Genomic DNA, 21,621 nt, shown 5'->3' on the forward strand with positions numbered 1-21,621 from the left:
CTGAGTTCTCAGACTGCGCTACTGATGATACAAATAGATGACCGGCCATCTTTGCAGAATGCGTCCTCTGCAGCGCCGTGTGCTGTCCGAGTCGTCCGACACCGAATGACCTCCATGGTCTCGACAACGACATCGCAGCCTTTTCAGACGAGATGGCTTCCGTTGCATCCTCTTCTACACCTGCTTTCCTCGAACACATTCACTGCTCGGTCTGCTACAAGAGCTTGAAAGCGTGCTCGAATGACACAGCGACGAACCAAACCGGAGATCCTGCAGACGAACCGTTCTGGATCGGTGATGTCAGTAGGACCGACCTCCGCTCTCCGCACAGGCCGAGCGATGCTGACGGCGACGTTTTCACCGCTCCTTTGGACGACTCATGTCTTCGTGTCGTCCTACGCTTCAGTGTTTTCATATTCTCTGCCACAAAGAGCTCCGTGGTGAGTACTCCCTGATCCAATGATCTAAGGTCCGCACCTTCGAATCTGTCATTGACGTGGCACATGCCCTCCAAAAGACGCACTAGCACGAGACGGAGCTCAGCCGTCAGAGGGGCTCCAGGCTCCATGTCCCAAGTGCCTGGTCACCGTCCACGTGGTCCAGCTTCAAACACACCAGGTGAGTATCGGTCTGCTGTCCTCAACAGGAGTTCAGCCGTGGCGATAGGGCGCTATGCTGACCTCTTCTTGTGGGAACCTGAACAGCTACCGCCACATGTGTACCGCTACGTGCAGCCTTTCGACGCTTCCATCCAGGAGATCGCCGATGTCTATAAGGTAAGGTCGTCCTAGCAGCTAGCTGGGAGCGTTCTGAATCTCAGCGGAGCAGCAGCCTGATCTCCTTTGTTGGTCATCTGCTTGACATCGGACTGAACAGTATCAAGTAAGTCTACGTCGTTGCCTTTGGCAAACCGCTCGAACGATTCTCTGACCAAATTATATCTCGACACCCGCAGCTCCAGCACATGTCTGAACTGATCAGGTACGCACGATGTCACACATAGCAAGAGGATGCAAGCGATTGGACAGTCATCGCTCAACCACATCACATCTCTCGTCTTGCTATTCTTCGTGGCCAACGACGTGGTCTAGTCATTTGAAAGACAAAGTCTACCAGCAAAAGCGACTTTTGGATCACGTTCAGCACGATGTCAACGAGGCTTGGCAGGTCAAGAGGTGAGCCTTGGGTCCACATCGGCTCAGAACAAGTCAATTTCGCTGTCTGGATGCGTGCTCGCGCAGAACGGACCACTTCCTTACCTTTCCTACCCTTGACTCACGGTACAGAGCCTTGGAAGAAGTGCGCAAGGAAAACGTGGCTTTGAAAGAGGAGATTACGGTGCTACGATTGCCAGCGCCAAAGACAGAGCCAGGAACCCTTCCTGCTCAGCCTAGGTAGGTTCAGAGACATTTTGTGCTCATTGACAAGGACTACGGGTAAGACAAGCTTGCCCGTACTGACTCTCACGTTCACGGCCAACGTCCCTTGCTCCAGTAACGGAGCACATCCACTCGGCATGGGAATCGTCAAAGGGCAGGAACGCATGCCGCCTCCGTCCAGGTCAGCGGTCTATCAGCAAGCACCCCCTCCAAACTTGCGTCCACCTTCACGAGCCATGCCAGCTGCTCCGAAAGCTGACGCGACGTTTGACGACGGCGACCAGATCATGCACGATTCGGGGTGAGTAGTGCAGAGGTCTGGCTTCCACTCAAGTTCATCTCTAGTCTGATTGTCGTCTCCATTGGTGGCACAACGCTGACATTGATCGAATACCGATGCAGCAGGCTGCCGACACGTCCATCGACAACGGCCTCCAACGTCTTCGCGCACAAACCGCCCCCACTTTCGTTCAAAAACATTGTACCGCCAACTTCGAACTCCACGTCGGAATGGCGGAAGGAAGGTACGTGGCATCCTGGCAGGTATCGCCTTGTTTGGCGAAGAATGCTGACGGTGCTTGTTCTTCCACTGTGCGATGCTCTCATTGGGTCATTAGCCACTCGTCGTGGCCAAGCAGACCCTCCGCCTGGCCCACGTTCGGGCTTTGGCCCAGCGCACCATCTGAGCAAACATTACAATGTCGCCTTGCAGGCTCCTCTTCAGCGTCACAGTTTACACGGCGCAAGTGTCGCTCAGTACGCCCGCCCGCCGACCATGCATACGTATCAGAGGTCCCTTGCGCAACCCAGTTTGAGGAGGGATGAGGACGTCACCCCGCATGCCGGTCAAACGCAATTGTGGAGACCATCGGTGCCCTCTGGAACTGGAGTGAGTTCGGCCGCCTTTCCAAACGGCCCGCGCTCGAACCACAGGCAGCGTCCCACGGGCCGATGACAAGGACAGCTCCACGCACGACAAGACGATGACTCGAGCGCAGCACAGTGCGGGTCAGGAAGCTGGATCGATGCTGGACGTTTGCAATTGCATGCCAGGGTCAATACATCGAAGTCGTAAAAGTACAAAGGGTAGGCTGCAGAGAGTAACAGAAGCGAGGGGTGGAGAGCAATGCGATGATTGATGAATGATAATGATCCTGCCACTCGACTCGACAGGGACTGTTTGTGTGTGTCTGTTGCCGTTGTTCCAGTCAAATGTCCGTACACGACGCGCGCGCCAGCGATCATATGGTGCTGAGATGGCATCAATCGGAGTCGATCTCGATGACGTCGCGCCTGCTGTCGTTGAGGCTGCGGGCGTCGTCGCCACCTGAAGGCGTAGCATATCGGCTGCTCCGCGAGCTCTCTCCTAGCACGCGACCTCCACCCAAAGTGAATGCTGTTGGTTGTTCGTTCACCGGCTTGCTGTTTTGCGACTCTTGTGGCTTCGGACGCGGCGCTCGACCGGACAAAGTAGTCCCTGATCCACCGAATGTCTCCGTCACCTTTTCCTTGGCCGCCTCATCCTGCTTGCCTCCCACAGGAATGACCTCGTAGCCGAAGAAGAGCTTTCCGAAGGGCAGATTGAGCGCAGCGGGGATCTTCTTCTCTGTGAGTTGGGTGTCGTTGGTGATGATGCGCGGCATGTCTGTACGGCGGACCATGCTGAATGGATCGAGCTGCTCGATCTGGCGCTCCTTCTTGCCCTTGCTCTTCTTGCCACTCAATGTCTGACCTGCGCCGCGGAAAGGTCCGGCAGGTGTGGCGGCGCCTGAGCCACCTGCTGCGCTTGTGCCTGCCATTGAGCCAGGTGTGGATGTGCGTGTGGGTGGGATCGAGTCGACACGTGCATTGTCGATGTTGAGCTTGGATGCCATGGTCGGCGGTGGAGGACGCGGTTGTGGTGTGGGCTCCACGTAGCCTTTTGGTGGTGCAAAGTCAACCTCTAGATCCGTCTCGATGATCGAGATGCCGTCTGCACTAGGTGTGATCTCCATGATCAGAATCTCAAACGTGAGACAGTTGTAGCTGATCTCGACAATGTCGCCCGGTGTGAGTGCGGAGAAGTTGCGGAAGGCCTGCTCGAGCACGGCCTTTGGATCGCTGATCTCCAAAAAGTCGACTGTTTGAGGCTGGATCTTGACCATCTTGCCCTTTGGTAGCGTCGCACCCGTCAACCGGATCGGATCGCCCTCTGACAGCCCAAGTGTGCGCATCATCCAAGCTGGTAGGTGTACATTACCCTCATCAGCGATGAACTCGAGCACACCGGCGTGCGTGCGTCGCACCTCGGATGCGCCCGTGGTGCGAAGCTCGAAGAACCATGGCGACTCGATCTCGAGATTGGTCAAATGCGCAAGGGCGGAGGGCGGCATGATGATCTTGCCTCCGTAGCTGACATTGAGACGTTCTTTGCCGGGCAGCATCGCCATGCTGTACGCTTTGAAGTATTCGTCGTAGGCCCGTGGGGGGCGGGGGAAGCGCGTGTCCATGCCATTCTGCATGAAGCGGTTGAAGCTGGCATAGCCGCCTTCGATGCCGCCGAACATGGACATCTTGGCTGATTGGCGATAAGGCGAGGATTTGATCGGCCTTACCGTGCTGTCTGATCGCGGATCGATGTGTGTTGAGATGAGGTGAGTGAAGGAGGATGCTGCTCGAAGCAAGGTGAGAGCCAGGGCGGCAAGTGGAGGTCCACGTCAGTCAAAAAATCAAGGCTCAGCAGCCTGTATGTGCGGAGGGCGTGGGACCAGGGTCCAGTGAGCATGCGCAATCAGCGGCTTATGTCACGCTTACTTGCCCTGCCGAACCAACTCAGGCTGAACGCGCTCTGATTTCTTCTTCCGCTTTCTTTTCCAGGCAAACCAACACTCAGCCAGAGGCGCGCGCTGCGTCGTGCACCGACTCTGATTTGAGAAGAACAGGAAAACGCTTGGACTTCGTGTGTGTGTGTGTTGCACTTTCAGAACGCTTTCCACTCGAAGATCCACCATCTCACCCTCATACAGCAGAACAACATGTCAGCAGCAACATCCGCAGCTGCACCTGTGGCAAGGGGCGGTCCTTCGCAGAACGCTTTCAAGAACGCCGATAAGCCTGATGAGGTCAGGAGATCGAATCTGTCGGCCGCCAAGGCAGTCAGCGATGCCGTCCGCACCTCGCTCGGCCCCAAAGGCATGGACAAGATGATCCAGACCTCGAACGGCGAAGTGGTCATCACCAACGACGGCGCAACCATCCTCAAACACATGGCTGTCATGCACCCAGCCGCCAGGATGCTGGTCGAGCTCTCGCAAGCACAGGACGTCGAAGCCGGTGATGGTACCACCTCGGTTGTCGTTGTCGCTGGAAGCCTGCTGGGTGCGGCCGAGAAGATGCTCAACAAGGGTATCCACCCCACCATCATTGCCGAGTCGTTCCAGAAGGCTGCGGCCAAGGCGGTCGAGTTCCTGACCGACATTTCGACGCCCGTCGAGCTCAACGACCGCGAGTCGCTCCTCCGCGCTGCAAGCACCTCGCTCAACTCCAAGATCGTGTCGCAGTACTCGTCCGTTCTCGCTCCTATCGCTGTCGATGCCGTCACTCGCCTCGTGACTCCTTCTTCGTCCAGCGCTGCGTCCAAGTCGGCATCGTCCAACACTTCTGCCACCGCCTCGACTGCCGCTGAGGGCACGACACCAGCGCGTGCTTCGCGATCCGCAGATGCACAGGACAACGTCGACCTTCGCGACATTCGCATTGTCAAGAAGGTGGGCGGCACGATCGACGACACGGAGCTCGTGGAAGGGCTCGTCTTGGCACAGAACGTCATCTCTGGCAGCGGCGGCCCGACTCGCATGGAAAAGGCCAAGATCGCCGTGTGCCAGTTCCAGCTGAGCAGCCCCAAGCCGGACATGGACAACCAGATTGTGGTCAACGACTACCGACAGATGGACAAGATTCTCAAGGAGGAGCGTCAATACCTGCTCAACATGTGCAAGAAGATCAAGAAGACGGGCTGCAACGTGCTGCTCATCCAAAAGTCGATCCTGCGCGATGCTGTCAACGAGCTGGCATTGCATTTCCTGGCCAAGCTCAAGATCCTGGTGGTCAAGGATGTGGAGCGGGACGAGATCGAGTTTGTGTCCAAGACGCTGGGCGCCAAGCCGATTGCGGACATTGAGGCGTTCACGGAGGACAAGCTTGCGTCGGCGGACCTGATCGACGAGGTGCAGCAGAACGGGGCGCGCGTGGTCAAGATCACGGGCATCAAGAACATGGGTCGCACGGTGAGCATTCTGTGCACGGGCGCCAACTCGCTCGTGCTCGAGGAGAGCGAGCGCAGTCTGCACGATGCGCTGTGTGTGGTGCGCTGCTTGGTCAAGAAGAAGGCGCTCATCGCGGGAGGTGGTGCTCCTGAGGTCCACGTCTCGCGCCTGCTATCGCAGTATTCGCAGACGCTCAAGGGGATGGAGGCGTACTGCTTCCAGGCGTACGCCGAGGCGCTCGAGGTGATCCCCACGACGCTCGCCGAGAACGCGGGTTTGAACCCCATCAGCATCGTTACTGAGCTGCGAAACCGTCATGCGCTGGGCGAGAGGACCGCGGGCATCAACGTGCGCAAGGGGCAGATCACCAACATTCTCGAGGAGAACGTGCTGCAGCCGCTGCTGGTCAACACGAGCGCCATCGAGCTGGCCACCGAGACGGTCTCGCTGCTGCTCAGGATCGATGACTACCACCTTTCTCGTTGAAGGGGAATCTCAGCAGGGAGTAGCAATCAAAACAATTCTGACATTACCAAAACGGCGGCTGTGCTCATGGACTCGTGTTTGATCGTGGTGAGTAGGCCGTTCCGATGTCTTTTGAGCATGATCGGATTGCTTCCGGCGATGCTGACGTGGCCTGACGGCAATGACCCGATACGAGAAGCAAGTATCGGATGCAAGCCGTGTCTCGAATGGTCATTGTCCGGCGTCTGTCTTTTGTTTCGGCTCTACCGCTGTTTCCCACACGCTAAGCGCGCTTGCAGAAGATGAGGATGGCGTTCTGCGGCCCCGCCGTCTTCATCTCATCTAGAGTGCACCGGCACATGAATGAAGCTCAGCTGGCGTAACAGGAGCCTGATCGATCTCTCACGTCGCTGGAACATGTTGAGCAGGCGGCTTCAGTTGTGGGTCGACCAGTGGATTCGAGATCACGATCGCTGGGACGCAGCTGGTGGGCTCCAGACTTAAAGGTCGCACGACGTTGTCCTCTTCATCGAGGGTGAACCCTGCAGCAAGCAGAGATCGACGTATGCCCAGTGAAACAGATCGTGCAGGACGACCATCTCCTCTAGCGTCGACTTCAAGTCTACACAGTCGGGCCGTAACACCGCAGTCTCACGATAAAGGAAAGGGATCGCCGGTCTCTGAACCGCATGCTTGACGCTTGGGGCTCCGGCTAGCTGCGCCTTGAGATGGATTTTGCTGTGCTCGCCAAGCGCGCAAAAGCAAGCGAGGCGAGGGGCCACCAACCACCAACGCAACCGACGCAACCTGACGCACTGCCTTGGACCTCGCTTGTTTTTCGCAGAGGCTCTGCTTCCGCCTGCCAAAAAAACTTCGGAGAGATTTCTCAAGACGCTGATCCTTGCATGTGCTTGTTCAAGTTTGGTCTTGAAACGCTCGCAAGACAAAAACAAGTGGCCCTTCCGAATGGCACACCTTTGCATCTCAGCCGGCAGATGGGACGATGTTCTGCATGTACGGAGCACCGAACAGCAAGCTGACATGGCCAAGCACGGTGCTCGGAGTCCATCGACATTGTCGTGTGCGACTATCGCACAAAGGAGAACAACAGGGATCGCTGCAGAGTGAGACATGCAAGCAGATCGCACGAGCGACTACGAATTTTGCTAATCCTTCGCGCGTGAAGCCGATGTGGTTTCAAGTCAAAAGAGAAAGGAAAATTCGATCTGGTTGACGTGCTGAGTAGGCCGTCGCAGCAGCAATTTGAAGCACCGCCCCTAGCAGCTCGGGAAGCCGCTCTGCAGGCGAAATCTCCTCTCCCCTGACCATGGCTCGCGATCCGACTCTTTGCCCATGATGAACGTGTGGTGCTCCTGTCCGACTTTCATCAGAACAGGGGTCTGCCCACGGTGTAGGTTAGGGGCGCCTTCTCACGATGTCCAACTCATTCCCACTTGCTTCCGAGCAGCAAGGCGGAGCAATGCACAATCAACGGCAATGCCTGCCTTAAGCAGATGCTTAGCAGCTAAGTCACAAGCCTCTCGAGCACGTCAATGTGTACCTTTGAACGCCCCTCCTCTGGACGAATGGTCTCGCAAACACTCCATCCTTGCCCTCCTCGCTTCGTATAGTAGTGATGTCTTCTGCGCCATTTCAGCTCACTGTCAGCACAGCAAGCCAGCCCAGCCTCAAGACTTCGGTTGACATAGGCTTGGCGTTGAAGCGATTCTGGCTGCACAAAGAGGTCGTCGAGGACTCGTTTTGTTAATTAGATTAAAGATTAAATTTATTTTGTGGATTTCGTGTTCCGATGTGTGTTGTTTTGCTGTGTTTTTTTCTTTTGCTTCGTTCCTTCTGCACGGTCGCAGCCAAAAGGCACGAGGCAGCTGAACCCTGGCCAGAGGGCCCCGGAAGAAAAATGCGATTTCGAAAAACAAAAAAATCCTGCAATCGCGCTACCGACTGATTTTCGAATTGGCAGAAAAACAAAATACACTTCGGCTGCTGACTGAGTTCTCGTAGGCTGGCTGCTTGACTGGCTGGCTTTGGCTGCAGCTGCAGGTCTGCTTCGGCGAAGCGACGATCTTCACTTGCTCGATCTTGGCCGTCGCTGTCTCTCGGCTCTCTGCTTTGACCCTGTTTTTGTTTGCTGTGCGTGGTGACCCCTCTCTCTCTCCTCTCTCTCTAGCCCTGTCTGCTGCTGCTCTTGACTGGCTGCCCCTTGCTCTCACTCACCTCGCCAAACAGCGACAAACGCCGCTCACACTGGCGAAAGAAAGAACCTGCTCGCTCCTCTTCCTGTCCTCTCCTCACACACACAGCTTTTTGGCTTGTTCTCTCTTCCTCTCTCTCTCTCGCGAACCATCCTTCCACCTTCCTTGGCTTGCTTCACCATCCACACACTCGCTCACGGCCCTCTCAATTCCGGCCGTTGCGAGTTCTGGCGGACAAAGCTTCTCTCTTTTCCTCTCTATACATCAGCCTTCCCGCATCGACGGTCTCCTCTCCTTTCCGCCTCCTTGGCTAGCGGCACCACTCTGCAAACAGCAGACGGCTTGCATTGACCACCCGTACAAACGACGACTTCTGGTTCGGAAGAAGGCACCTGGCTCAGTTCAACGTTGGATGCATCACCTGACCTGGCCATCGCAGCACCTCGATCGTCTCTAAGAAGGTCAAACCACGGAGTCATCGAAACCTGGCAAACGTCCAGCGACGGCCTGTATCCCCACTTCTTCTCGACGCAACTCTGACCCTATGGATCGCTTTCAAGTCTAGATTCGCTTGCTTTCTTGTCCACCATCATTCGCACTGCGATCGAAGCTCCGTGTTTACCCACATCAAAACATCATCGACTTCAAGATCGCTGCACCGACCTACATCTCAAACACCCCACAGCTCCATTGACGACTCACAATGAATCCATTCGAGTCGCCTTCCGAGTCCGGCCACAGCGGTCAGCCGCAAAGGCCGAATGCTCCACCACTACCTCCTCTCAGCATGCCATCCAACACTCGTCCACTGCAACCCACCTTCTCGCCGCCGCAACAACATCAGTTGCCTCCTGGCTACCAATCACCACCATCCCAACAGCGTCCTTACCAGCAGCAACCTTTCGGTTCAAGTCATAGCCCTAGTATGATGTCGCCCCCCCTCAACGTCTCCCAGCCCTTTGGCATGGGTCCCGGCGGAAGCCACCAAGCCTACGTCAACAATGCATCCCAACCTGCCTCGCGTCCCCCCGGCATCTCGTTCCAAGAACCAGAACGCATTCCCGTACAGCGATCCGGTCCTTCGCGCGACTCGGTCAAATCGTACGGCGACGACAAGCGTAGCCTCAACGATCCCAACAGCAGCAGCGCCGCTCTGGCTCAAGTCAACTCGCTCGATCCCGAGTCGGGCTTCTCGGCGCAGAACGCCAACTTCCGTCGCAAAAAGTCGCTCGTCCGTCCCGACCGTGAACGCATGGATCCCAACCATCGTCAATGGTACTACCGCAACCACGCGGCTCACATGGATGTCATGGCCGCCTCGGGCGGTCGCGTTGGCTACATGCCTTCGACAACAGGTCACTTGCCTCAGCACGGCGCGGCTCCTCATGGCTCCGGCATGGCTGGCATTGTCGGCCCTGGAGGCGGTCTCAGCGGACTCGGTGTCGCGGGTCCCACCAACGTACCCCCCGGAGGTCTTGGTCGCGCTCCGCCTCTGCGTCGCGGCAAGTCAATTCTCGGGAGAGACGAGGATCAGGTCGAGACCGGCATCAACGTGCTCAAACGCGGCGTCTCGCTCCGTCGCAAGCAGTCCAAGTCGGGCAACAAGGCTTCCAAAGAGGTGCCTCGCGACCTGGGCGAAAGCAAGACCTCGAGGATCGCACCCGGTCCCGTCGGTGGCTGGATGATCTACTGCTACATCTTGACCATCTGCTGCCCCGGTCCCTTCCTCCGATGCTTCGGCATCCGCACCCCTGAGCAGCAGCGCGCCTGGCGTGAAAAGATGGGTCTCATCGGCATCATCGCCTTGATCATGTTGTTCGTCGGTTTCTTGACTTTCGGCTTCACACAGACCGTCTGCGGCACGCCCCCCGACCGCTACACGCTCGGCACCATCGACGTCGGTTCCATGACCTTCAACGGCTATGACTACAGCTTCGATGGCTTCATCCACCCTCAAGTTGATCCTTTTGGCCGCGACACGATCTACAACCGTACCAACCCCATCTACTCGGAGCCGTGGTCATCCGGAGGACAGGACGGCAGCTTGCTCTTCCAGAAGATCGGCGCTGCTTGTACCGGCATCATTTCCAACCGCAACGGAGGCGGAAACCCTTCTCGATACTTTGACTGCAATCTCGTTCGTCAAGACGGCAGGGGTGGATACGCGAACAACACCATCTCCATGTGCCACAACGGTACCATCGTGGACCAGTTCAACGACGGCGCGCAGCCCGCCAATTCGATTCTCAAGAAGCGCGGCCAGGTCTCGCTCAACTGGAACAACATCACCGACACCACCCGCAATCTCGCCGTCTTCCGTGGCGCCGTGCTCGATCTCAACCGCCTCAACAACTTGACCGCCGGCCTCAACTATCCCGCCATCTTTGACACAGTCAAGAGGCGTAACGAAACCTGGGCTGGCCGCGATGTCACCTCGGCCGTCATGCGCCAACGCCTCGACAACGAATTCGCCTGTCTCGAGCAGATCACCCGCGTCGGCTTCATCGACTCCGAGACCATCGGCTGTGTCGCCTCCAAGGTCGAGCTCTACCTCTCGCTCGTCTTCATCATTGGCGTTGTCGCCATCAAGTTCTTCATGGCCGTCATGTTCGGCTGGTTCATTTCGTGGCGTCTGGGCAACTACGCCAACGAGACGTACGAGCAGCGAATGAAGCGAGCCGCCGAGATCGAGCAGTGGTCCGACGACATTTACCGTCCCGCACCCGCCGGCTACCGACCCAACGCACGCAAGCACAAGTCGTTCCTGCCTACGCAGAGTCGATTCTCGGTCGCCGACCCGCTCAGCCTCAAGAGTGGCTCGCGTGCTCCCATGCCGCTGAGCGAGAAGCGCATGACCCGTGCCAGCCGTCTTGGTGTCGCTTCGCCCCTTGGCGGCTCTCCGCCAGGTTCGCCTTCGGGCGGCAGGAGCTCGGCCTCTCTCGGCGCTCCTCTCTCGCGTCGTTCCTCGTTCTCAGGTAGCCCAGGCGAAGGCGCCATGGGTGTCTGCCCCTTCCCGCTGCACAACATTGTACCTCAGCCTGGTCCTGATTTCCGCCCCTTCGGCTTCCAGCTGGCACACTCGATCTGCCTCGTCACCGCCTACTCGGAATCGTTTGAGGGTCTGCGCACCACGCTCGACAGTCTTGCCACCACCGACTACCCCAACAGCCACAAGCTTTTGCTCGTCATTGCGGACGGTATCGTCAAGGGCGCAGGCTCGGACATCTCGACCCCTGATATTTGTCTCTCGATGATGAAGGACCTTGTCATCCCCGCCGAGGAAGTGGAAGGCAACTCGTATGTGGCCATCGCCGACGGCTACAAGCGCCACAACATGTGCAAGATCTATGCCGGTTTCTACGACTATGACGACGAGACCGTCGAGCGATCCAAGCAGCAGCGTGTTCCCATGATCCTCGTTGCCAAGTGCGGTACGCCTCTCGAGGCCGACAGCGCTAAGCCCGGTAACCGTGGTAAGCGTGATTCGCAGGTGCTGCTCATGGCTTTCATGCAGAAGGTCATGTTCGACGAGCGCATGACCGCCTTCGAGTACGAGTTCTTCAACAACATTTGGCGCGTCACGGGCGTCTCTCCGGACAACTACGAGATTGTGCTCTGCGTCGACGCCGACACCAAGGTCTTCCCCGACTCGCTCTCGCGCATGGTCGCCTGCATGGTCGAAGACCCCGAGATCATGGGTCTCTGCGGTGAGACCAAGATTGCGAACAAATCCGAGACCTGGGTCACCATGATTCAGGTGTTTGAGTACTACATCTCGCACCACCAGACCAAGGCCTTCGAGGCTTGCTTCGGCGGTGTCACCTGTCTGCCTGGATGTTTCAGCGCCTACCGAATCAAGGCACCCAAGGGTCCGCATGGCTACTGGGTGCCCATCCTGGCCAACCCGGATATCGTCGAGCACTACTCGGAGAACGTGGTGGACACGCTGCACAAGAAGAACCTTCTGTTGCTCGGAGAGGACCGATACCTGACGACGCTCATGCTCAAGACGTTCCCTAAGCGAAAGATGATGTTCGTGCCGCAAGCGGTCTGCAAGACCATCGTGCCAGACACCTTCCGCATCCTGCTGTCGCAGCGTCGACGATGGATCAACTCGACGGTGCACAATCTGTTCGAGCTGGTGCTGGTCAACGATCTCTGCGGTACCTTCTGCTTTTCGATGCGCTTCGTTGTGTTCATGGAGCTGACGGGTACGTTGGTGCTTCCTGCTGCCATCGCTTTCACGCTCTACGTCGTGGTGCAAGCCTTCCTGCCCAACGTTCCTACCCCTACGATCCCGCTCATCTTGCTCGCGCTCATCTTGGGTCTTCCCGGTATCCTCATCGTGGTCACGTCGCGCAAGGTCGCTTACCTCGGCTGGATGTTGATCTACCTGTGCTCGCTTCCCATTTGGAACTTTGTGCTGCCGATGTACGCGTACTGGCACATGGACGATTTCTCGTGGGGTGCTACGCGAGTGGTGCAGGGCGATAACAAGAAGGACAACCACGGCGATGCGGATGGCAAGTTTGACCCGTCGCACATCGTTATGAAGCGATGGGCCGAATTCGAACGCGAGCGTCGCTGGAAGTCGGGCACGCACTCGCGCGACTCGACCTACGATATCGTGCAACGCAGCGGATCGCCCGAGAGGGCCAGCAGCATGCGCTACTCGATGGTCTCTTCGGATACCTTCCATTCGAACGGACAGCACGACCAATTCGGTCGGGCTTTGCCCAACGCCATGTCTTCGAGCGCTTCGCAGTTTGGACCGGACGCTTCGGAGGTGTCGCACAGCAAGAGCGCATCGGGAGCTCGTGCGCGTCTGGATGCAGTTCCGCTGCTCGAGCTGCCTGCTCCTCTTGCCACCGATGCCAAGCAGCGCAGCGCCGGTGTTTCGCCGCCTGGCAACGTGGTGGTGCCGCGACCGCGTGCCACCTCGCCCACGCCTCTGCCGCACAACTCTGGCCACCCCGCTCTCGGCAGCGTCAGCGCCTTCTCGCCTTCACAGCACAGTGCCGCGCGTCTGCCGGCTCCACCTGGAGCGGCTGTGTACGAGGCATACCCGCACACCGACCTTGCTGACGAGGAGAAGCGACCCATGATGGGCTCTGCCTCCAGCTCGCCTGATCCGGAACCACGCCGCTTCGTCGGAGCCGACGCGGCAGTGCGACACGGCGATGTGTCGACGGAGCAGCGCTACCCCACGGTGAGCGAGTCAGCGTACCCGATGCAGGCGTACACGGCGGAGCCCGAGACGGATGGGTCCGTGTCGCCCATCGCATCGCAGCACGGCTTCAGCTCGGCCAGTTCGTCGCAGCAGCATCGTCCGATCACACGAGGATTCAGCCTGGTGGACGACGGACCCGTCGCCAGCGCTCAGGGTGTGCGACAGGTGCAGCGTGGTGCGCGACGCACGTCGCAGGCGCCCCATGCACCGACCTCGCCTCCTCCTGCTGCCAACCGAATCGGCAACCTTCCCCCCGGCGCCGCTCCTCCCCAGCATTGACCGAGCAGCACGACAGCACCAAGGCACAACAGCAAAATGGGCTCTAGACCCTTGATCGATGTTTGAGCTCGCCCCCTCTTCTTCCCACGGTCCTTTCGACTATCATCACTTGTACGAACAGAACAATCAGTTTCCCTGGAGACGCAAGCATCATCTTTTCCCCCCTGCTCAGTCGAGATGTCGAGGAATCTCCGCTTTCCGGCTTGAGCAGAGCCTGTCTTCGACGTGTACACACTCACTATGTTCGCTTCTTCGCATACTTACTGCCCTGCGGGCCTTGCCTAGTTTCACACGTCACATTCTTTATTCTCTCTTCGCTTTCTTCAAGGACAATGTAATCTCATTCCAAGCAAGCATAGTGTGTAACAGTGAAAGCTGCAGCTTAAGTCCGGCTATCCATCCAGACAATGGCGGCAGCACAAGGCGATGTTCAACTTGCCGGTCGACGTTTACGTGAGCGCCGATCAGACAGAGCAAACAAAAAGAAAGGCCAAAATCAAAGAATTCAGATTCCGGCACACGGCCGCTTTTGGCTGGCCTCTTGCCATTTTTGAAATTCGGCAGAAAATCCGGCAGCAAGCAGAGAGCAGGAGGCGGCCGAACAGGTGAGTGGAGCGGGATGACGATGTTCGCCGTGGAGGAGGAGGAAGAGGAAGAACAAAAAGCTCAGCTTTTGTGACGCTCTGACCTTCGATTCGTGATTGACAGCTTGGACGTCACACAGCACGATACAAGACGACACCATCACACCATCCCCCTTTCCCTTTGTCGTCTTGACGCCATCTCCTTATCTATCTCGAACGCCTCTAGTGCAGGTTGCGATAGACGAGGCGCAGATCTCGCTTCGGTCGGATAGTCTGGAACAGCAGGTCCCTCGAGGAATACTGGAACAGGGTAGGGCGACCGCACCGCTGCCCATCGTCGACCGACTGCCCGGAGCTCTGTCGAATCGGATCGCGTGATCAGGACCGCCTAAAGCCGCAATCGCTTGTATCACTTCAAGACTCTACTCGCGGTCACTGCAATGGAGGGGTCCGCACCGGTCGAAGAGCTCGGCTCGCTCTCCAACTTTGATGCCTCCCTCCAATCACACGGCGTCGGAGCGGATCCATTGCTAAGCCTGCCTCTCCGCTTCTTTTCATCGACCCTGAACCAACTTCAGTCTCGCCCATCGCTGGCAAAGCTGTGCGACAATGTCGAAGGTTGGGGCCCCGTCTCGCAGCAGCGTGACCTCGATTTCACGCCTTGCTTTCAAGAAGCCGCCTTCTGGACAGCACCCGTCTTTCTTCTCGCCGTCTTTGGCGGCATCCACCTCGCGCTGCTTTCAGAAAAAGAGCAAAGGCAGCTGAGTCGGACGTCTCGCTCCCTGCTTTGGGCCAAGCATGTCGTTGTTGGCATTCTTGCCGTCGCTGCTGGATTCCAGACCTTCATCACATACGGCCTCTTCCGCAAACCAGGAGAGTCGATCTTCTTCTGGTCGTCCGCCGTCGGTGTCCTCAGCTACATTCTGGCTCTGCTCCTTCAACATTTCAACCACACTCGATCTCGACGAAGCTCGGACGCATTGCTCTTTTTCTGGCTCGCTCACGTGCTTGCCGGCATTGTCAAGCTTCGCACTTCGCTCACACGGCCGTCGTTGCCCATCAAGGACCAGCTGACGACCTTCGTACCCTTCATTGTACGCTTCGTCTTTGGTATCGTTGCCTTTGCTCTCGAAAGCGCTGGCGTCGAATTCGATTCTCAAGATGACACGAGCCAGAAGCGCACCTCTTCGACCAACACGCGCAGCAACGGCAACGGATACCATGCTGTTCCCGGCGAAGGCAACGGCAGCACTTTCAGCGTCTTCTCCGACCCAGACGAGGAGGCCAATCCTGCCACCGTCGAGGCTGTCGACGCTGGCAAAGAGTGCCCCATCGCCACGGCCAATATCTTCAGCCGTGTCACCTTCCACTGGATGCAGCCGCTCATGACCCTCGGCGCCAAGAAGTTCGTCACCGAGGACGACATGTGGGCGCTTCCTGCCAACGAAGACGCCGAAAACCTCGGTCGCCGCTTCGACAAGTTCTGGCAGCAGACCAAGGACAAGGCGACGGGCAAGCCGGCTATCTGGACCACGCTAGCGTACTCCTACGGTGGTCCCTTCCTGTTCGCTGCCGTCCTCAAGTCGGCACAGGACGCGCTCGCCTTCGTCCAGCCCCAGATCCTGCGCAAGCTGCTCCAGTTCGTGCAGAGCTACGACAGCTCCGATCCCAACCAGAGTGCCATGCAGGGCTATCTGCTGTCGGGTGCTCTCTTCTGTGTCGCCGTCACTCAGACTTCGTTCTTGCATCAGTACTTCCAGCTCGTGTTCGTCACGGGCATGCGCGTGCGTGCCGGTCTGGTCAGTGCCATCTTCAAGAAGAGCTTGCGACTCTCCAACGAGGATCGCGGCGGCAGAGCTACGGGTGATATTGTCAACCTCATGTCAGTCGATGCCACGCGTCTGCAGGACCTCTGCACCTACGGTCACATTGCCTGGTCGGCTCTCTTCCAGATGACGCTTGCCTTTGTCTCTCTTTACAACTTGCTTGGCTGGCCATCCTTTGTCGGTGTCGCCATCATGGTCGTCAGCGTTCCGCTCAACACGGCGCTCGCCCGCTACCTGCGTCGTCTCAGCGAGAGGCAGATGAAGGTCAAGGACAAGCGAACGCGTCTCATGAACGAGATCCTCACCAACATCAAGTCGATTAAGCTCTTCGCCTGGGAGGAGGCCTTCACCCGCAAGCTGTTCAAGGTGCGAAACGAGGAAGAGCTCAAGCTGCTCCGCACCGTCGGTGTCGTCTCGGCTTTCTTCAACTTCTTCTGGACCGCCATCCCCTTCTTTGTCTCGCTCGGCACCTTTGTCACCTACGCGTACACCAACCCGGAACCCTTGACTGCCGACATCATCTTCCCAGCCCTCGCGCTCTACCAGCTGCTTTCCTTCCCCATCGCCATGTTCGCCGGTATCATCTCGGCGCTCTTGCAGGCCCAGGTGTCGGCTGCACGCCTTTCGGATTTCTTCGACGCCGGCGAGCTCGATCCTGCGGCACGCAAGGTCATCCTGCCTGGTCAGGACGAGCCCGCCAACCCTGACGCACCATCCCGCCCCAACAACTTGCTCGAGACGCTCAACGACTCCGACAACCCCGCACACGAGCCCGAAGAGGACCAGGAGGTGGTCATCATCCGCGACGGAGAGTTCAAGTGGTCGCGCAAGCAGCCAGTGCCAACGCTGCAGGACATCAATTTGACCGTCAAGAAGGGCGAGCTGCTCGCGGTTCTCGGCAAGGTCGGTGACGGAAAGAGTTCGCTTCTGTCGGCGGTTCTCGGTGAGATGGTCCGCACAGACGGCGAAGCGATCGTCAAGGGCCGCACTGCCTACTTCACGCAAGGTGGCTGGTGCATGGGTGCGACGGTCCGTGACAACATCCTCTTCGGCCTCAAGTACGAGCCCGAATTCTACCAGAGGGTCATCGACGCCTGTGCTCTGACACCTGACCTCAACATTTTGGCCGACGGCGATCGCACCGAGGTCGGAGAGCGTGGTGTCAGCTTGTCCGGCGGTCAACGTGCTCGCATTGCCTTGGCACGTGCCTGCTATGCCCGCGCCGACATCTACCTGCTCGACGATCCGCTTGCTGCTGTCGATGCTCACGTCGGTGCCCACATCTTTAAGCACGTCATCGGACCCGAAGGTTTGCTGCGCAGCAAGGCTCGTATCCTGACGCTCAACTCGGTCTCGTGCCTCCCTCAATGCGACCAGATCGTATCGGTGCGTCGCGGTATCATCCTGGACGAGCGAGGAACGTACGACGAGGTCATGGCCAAGAAGGGTGATCTCTACAACCTCATCACCGGTCTCGGCAAGCAGAGCGCGCGTGAGCAGGCGGCAGAGGAGGAGGGAGAGACGGACCCGAAGGACCTCGAGGTCGTCGATATGGACAAGGAACTCGACTCTCACGGGCAGGGCGGCGACGAGGATCTGAAGGGGTCCAAGCTGCACCGCCGCATCAGCTCGGCCTCGATGGCTCGCCCCAAGACCATGACCAAGAAGCAGATCAAGCAGGACACCATTCGGCAGCTCAAGGAGAGCTCGGCACCAAAAGAGAAGTCCGAGCAGGGCCGCGTCAAGCCCGAGGTCTACCGCCAGTACATCAAGAGCTGCAGCGTCCTCGGTGTCGTCCTCTACATCCTCGCCCAGATTCTGTCGCAGGTCATGACTGTCTCGCGAGATGTTGTCTTGAAGCAGTGGGGCAAGGCCAACGAAAACGGTGGCAATGCTGACAACACGCGCTTCTACCTGACGCTGTACGGCATCGTTGGTATCCTGGCTTCCATCTGCATCTGCATCGCTCCGTTCATCCTTTGGACCTGGCTCGTCATTTCGAGTGCGCGCAAGTTCCATGACAACATGTTCGACGCCGTCCTTCGCAGCCCGCTGCAGTGGTTCGAGACGACGCCGACCGGTCGACTGCTCAACCTGTTCTCGCGCGACGTCAACGTCATCGACGAGGTGCTGCCGCGTGTCATCCACGGTCTCATCCGTACCATGACGGTGGTGCTTGGTGTGCTTTGCGTCGTCGGCTACTCGGTGCCTCCCTTCCTGATCGCCATCATCCCGCTGGGCTTCGCGTATCGCGCTGTGCTGCGTTACTACTTGGCCACAAGCCGAGAGCTCAAGCGACTCGACTCGGTCAGCAAGACGCCCATTTTCACCTGGTTCCAGGAGTCGCTCGGTGGTCTCAGCTCGATTCGAGCCTTCGGCCAAGAAGCTCGTTTCATTGCTACGTCCGAGGCCCGTGTCGATCGCAACCAGCAATGCTACTTTCCCGCCGTGTCGTGCAACCGATGGCTCGCGGTGCGCATCGAGATGATGGGCTCGGTCATCATCTTCATCGCCTCGACGCTGGCCGTCTTCATCCGAACGAAGAACGGCAAGATGGACGCCGGCCTGCTCGGCCTGATGATGTCGCAAGCACTCAGCACTACGCAGACGCTCAACTGGGTCGTGCGATCCGCGTCCGAGGTCGAGCAGAACATTGTCAGCGTCGAGCGTGTCATGTCGTACACCGACCTGACTTCGGAAGCGCCGTACGAGGTGCCGGACCAGACTCCACCGGAGGACTGGCCCGGCAAGGGCGAGGTGAGCCTGCAGTCGTACTCGACGCGCTACCGACGCGAGCTCGGGCTGGTGCTCAAGAAGCTCAACATCGACATTCAGGCGGGCGAGCGCATCGGTGTGGTGGGTCGCACGGGTGCTGGCAAGTCGAGTTTGACGCTGGCGCTCTTCCGCATTATCGAGGCTGCTGAGGGCAAGATCTCGATCGATGGGATCGATGTGTCCAAGATCGGGCTCAAGGATCTGCGTTCTGCGATCGCTATCATTCCGCAAGATCCTCAGCTGTGGGAGGGTACGCTGCGGGAGAACCTGGATCCCACCGGTCGTTCGGACGATGCTGCGCTGTGGAAGGCGCTTGGCCAGGCCAACATGAAGGACCACGTGCAGAGTCTCGAAGGTGGGCTGGACGCCCAGCTCACCGAAGGAGGCACCAACTTCTCCGCTGGCCAGCGTCAGCTCATCTGCATCGCCCGAGCCTTCCTCCGCAACGCCAAGATCCTGGTGCTCGACGAGGCCACCAGCGCCATCGACCTCGAGACGGACGCCCAGGTGCAGAGCATCGTGCGTTCCGAGTTCAAGGGCACCACGATCACGGTGGCGCATCGACTAAACACGGTGATCGACTCGACACGGGTGCTGGTGCTCAAGGACGGCGCGGTGGCCGAGTTTGACAGCCCGGAGAAGCTGCTCGAGGACAAGCAGAGCATCTTTTTCTCCATGGCACTCGAGGCGGGACTGGCCAAGCTCGACTCGTAGGTGGAAGAACGTCACAGGATTCGCCCTTCGCACTCAGATTGGACTGTAAAGAACATTCACTAGGAGCTCCCCTTCCTTCTCTAGATAGCGCTCAATCTGCTCAATCACGATCTGCCGGTTTGTGTGAGTCTCTGGCTGAAGCGATGCTAGAATGTCGGTATCAAGTAAGGGCTGGGTTATATGTGACAGAGCGGTGGGGAGCCACGCGTGAAATCGCAGCCAAACCTTTGCAAGCCCTCTGCAACTTAACGCGTCTCGTCTTTGACCTGCCAGCCTCTCGCGTGCGGAAGATGGACAGGAACAACACTTTTAACGATCTGCGCACGTTCGGCTGGTCTGCTTCCCTATCACTTTGATCTTCTTCCCATCTTCCATCTCGCATCTCGCCCTTGATAACGAACAAGCATACACGTCGGTTGGCCTCATTGCAACACGCTTGCAACAGCTCATCTGCTACTTCAACCATTGATCCGTCGCCCGACCTCCAGAACAAAGGCATCACAACCTCAGACGGTAGCTGCCAAGTGCATCTCCTCATTGCAGACAGCACCCAAGCGGAGCCGACATCAGCATGACAGACGCCTGGTCGGCCAACAGTACAGCGGCGCTGGCAATTCGCCTCGTGGGCTCGCCAAACGGCGATGCAGCATTTCATCCATCCTTCACATACCCAATCTACGGCGAAGCGGAAACGATCTACGGCTACAAGGGTCTTGCCATCAACCTCAACGTAGCATCAGGCAGCCTTGTTTCTCTTCTCGACATCAAGCATCAAGCCAAGAACGAGGCCACCACCGCGAAATTGGACGACGTCGAGGGCCAAATCAAAGAGTTCCTGCCCGCTGACCACATCTCGGCCTCCTCATCTTCGACCGGGCAGCAAGACTTTGACGCAGCGCTGAAGAGGGACGAGAGCTTCCGACCGCTGGGCGAGAAGGTGCACAGCTACACTCGACGCAAGGTGAACAAAGGCAAGGGCAAAAGCAGTGCCTCGTCGCTCGCTGCGTCAGCTTTGTCAGAAGACGATCCAGACGCGAGGGTGTTCGAGGTATACCGATCGACATGGGAGACACCTGGCTTCCGCGAGTACCACCGGCGCATGCAGCTGTTTGCCCTGCTCTTCATCGAAGGTGCGAGCTACATCCAAGAAGACGAGATCAACTGGGAGTTCTTTACTCTATATGAAAGAGTTGGGTCGCGATATCATTTTATGGGCTATACGAGTCTGTACAAGTTCTGGTGCTGGCCGGACTCCTCGCGGATCCGTCTATCGCAGTTTGTCATCCTGCCGCCGTACCAGAAGCAGGGGCATGGAGGGGCGCTGTACACGACGGTATACGACCAGATCCGCAACCGCGCTTCGGTCACCGAGCTGACGGTGGAAGACCCGAGCGAAGACTTTGACCGCCTTCGCGACGGGAACGATCTGCGTCGTCTCCTGGCCCCCGGTGGCTTTGTCGAGACTGCCAAAGCACAGGGCAAGCTCCACGCCCCCTTGGACAAGGAATGGATCGAGGGGCAACGGCTCGCGCACAAGCTCGCACCCAGACAGTGGAGCAGAGTGCTCGAGATGGTTCAACTCATGCACATCGACACGTCGAACGCGGAACAGGTCAAGGCATACAGGCTTCAGGTCAAGGCCCGCATCTACCGGCAGAACAAGGATATTCTGATCCAACTGGAGAAGGGACAGCAGCGGCAGAAGCTGCAGGAGACGTTTGAGGGCGTCGTGGAGGAGTACGGGGATATGGTCGGGGTGGATGTGGAGGATCTACTGGAGACAGGGCCGGGGCTGGGTGGGGTGTATGAGGAGGACGAAGAGGAGGATGAGGAGGCGCATTGGGGCAACGGGAACGGTCCGCCGAGGAAGATGGCTCGTTTCGCATGAGTCGTTGAATCGCGACCGCCGGGC

At 58.1% G+C, this 21,621-nt stretch overlaps 6 protein-coding genes across 6 annotated transcripts; 5 read left to right on the forward strand and 1 right to left on the reverse strand.

Moving 5' to 3' along the window:
• Positions 1-379: 379 nt before the first annotated feature.
• PSEUBRA_005305 (uncharacterized protein) lies at positions 380-2,334 on the forward strand (the record flags this gene model as incomplete). Its single annotated transcript, XM_059465499.1, has 9 exons — positions 380-440; positions 518-618; positions 705-776; positions 877-882; positions 956-981; positions 1,287-1,394; positions 1,495-1,680; positions 1,782-1,903; positions 1,997-2,334. 9 exons carry the CDS (start codon positions 380-382, stop codon positions 2,332-2,334), a joined length of 1,020 nt encoding a protein of 339 aa, XP_059320435.1.
• Positions 2,335-2,641: 307 nt separating this feature from the next.
• PSEUBRA_005306 (Ubiquitin fusion degradation protein UFD1) lies at positions 2,642-3,931 on the reverse strand (the record flags this gene model as incomplete). Its single annotated transcript, XM_016438767.1, has 1 exon — positions 2,642-3,931. The coding sequence occupies one exon, from the start codon at positions 3,929-3,931 to the stop codon at positions 2,642-2,644; it is 1,290 nt and encodes a 429-aa protein (XP_016290602.1).
• Positions 3,932-4,393: 462 nt separating this feature from the next.
• On the forward strand, positions 4,394-6,109 carry PSEUBRA_005307 (Chaperonin Cpn60/TCP-1; the record flags this gene model as incomplete). The annotated part of the gene is made up of 1 exon (XM_016438745.1): positions 4,394-6,109. One exon carries the CDS (start codon positions 4,394-4,396, stop codon positions 6,107-6,109), a length of 1,716 nt encoding a protein of 571 aa, XP_016290603.1.
• A 2,895-nt stretch (positions 6,110-9,004) lies between these two features.
• On the forward strand, positions 9,005-13,810 carry PSEUBRA_005308 (Cytochrome b5-like heme/steroid binding domain protein; the record flags this gene model as incomplete). Its single annotated transcript, XM_016438749.2, has 1 exon — positions 9,005-13,810. One exon carries the CDS (start codon positions 9,005-9,007, stop codon positions 13,808-13,810), a length of 4,806 nt encoding a protein of 1,601 aa, XP_016290604.2.
• A 1,024-nt stretch (positions 13,811-14,834) lies between these two features.
• PSEUBRA_005309 (ABC transporter, transmembrane domain protein) lies at positions 14,835-19,709 on the forward strand (the record flags this gene model as incomplete). The annotated part of the gene is made up of 1 exon (XM_059465501.1): positions 14,835-19,709. One exon carries the CDS (start codon positions 14,835-14,837, stop codon positions 19,707-19,709), a length of 4,875 nt encoding a protein of 1,624 aa, XP_059320436.1.
• Positions 19,710-20,280: 571 nt separating this feature from the next.
• PSEUBRA_005310 (MOZ/SAS-like protein) lies at positions 20,281-21,597 on the forward strand (the record flags this gene model as incomplete). The annotated part of the gene is made up of 1 exon (XM_016438744.1): positions 20,281-21,597. One exon carries the CDS (start codon positions 20,281-20,283, stop codon positions 21,595-21,597), a length of 1,317 nt encoding a protein of 438 aa, XP_016290606.1.
• Positions 21,598-21,621: the final 24 nt, after the last annotated feature.

This window comes from Kalmanozyma brasiliensis (genome assembly GCF_000497045.1).
Source record: "Kalmanozyma brasiliensis GHG001 unplaced genomic scaffold PSEUBRA_SCAF5, whole genome shotgun sequence".
Lineage (NCBI taxonomy): Eukaryota > Fungi > Basidiomycota > Ustilaginomycetes > Ustilaginales > Kalmanozyma > Kalmanozyma brasiliensis.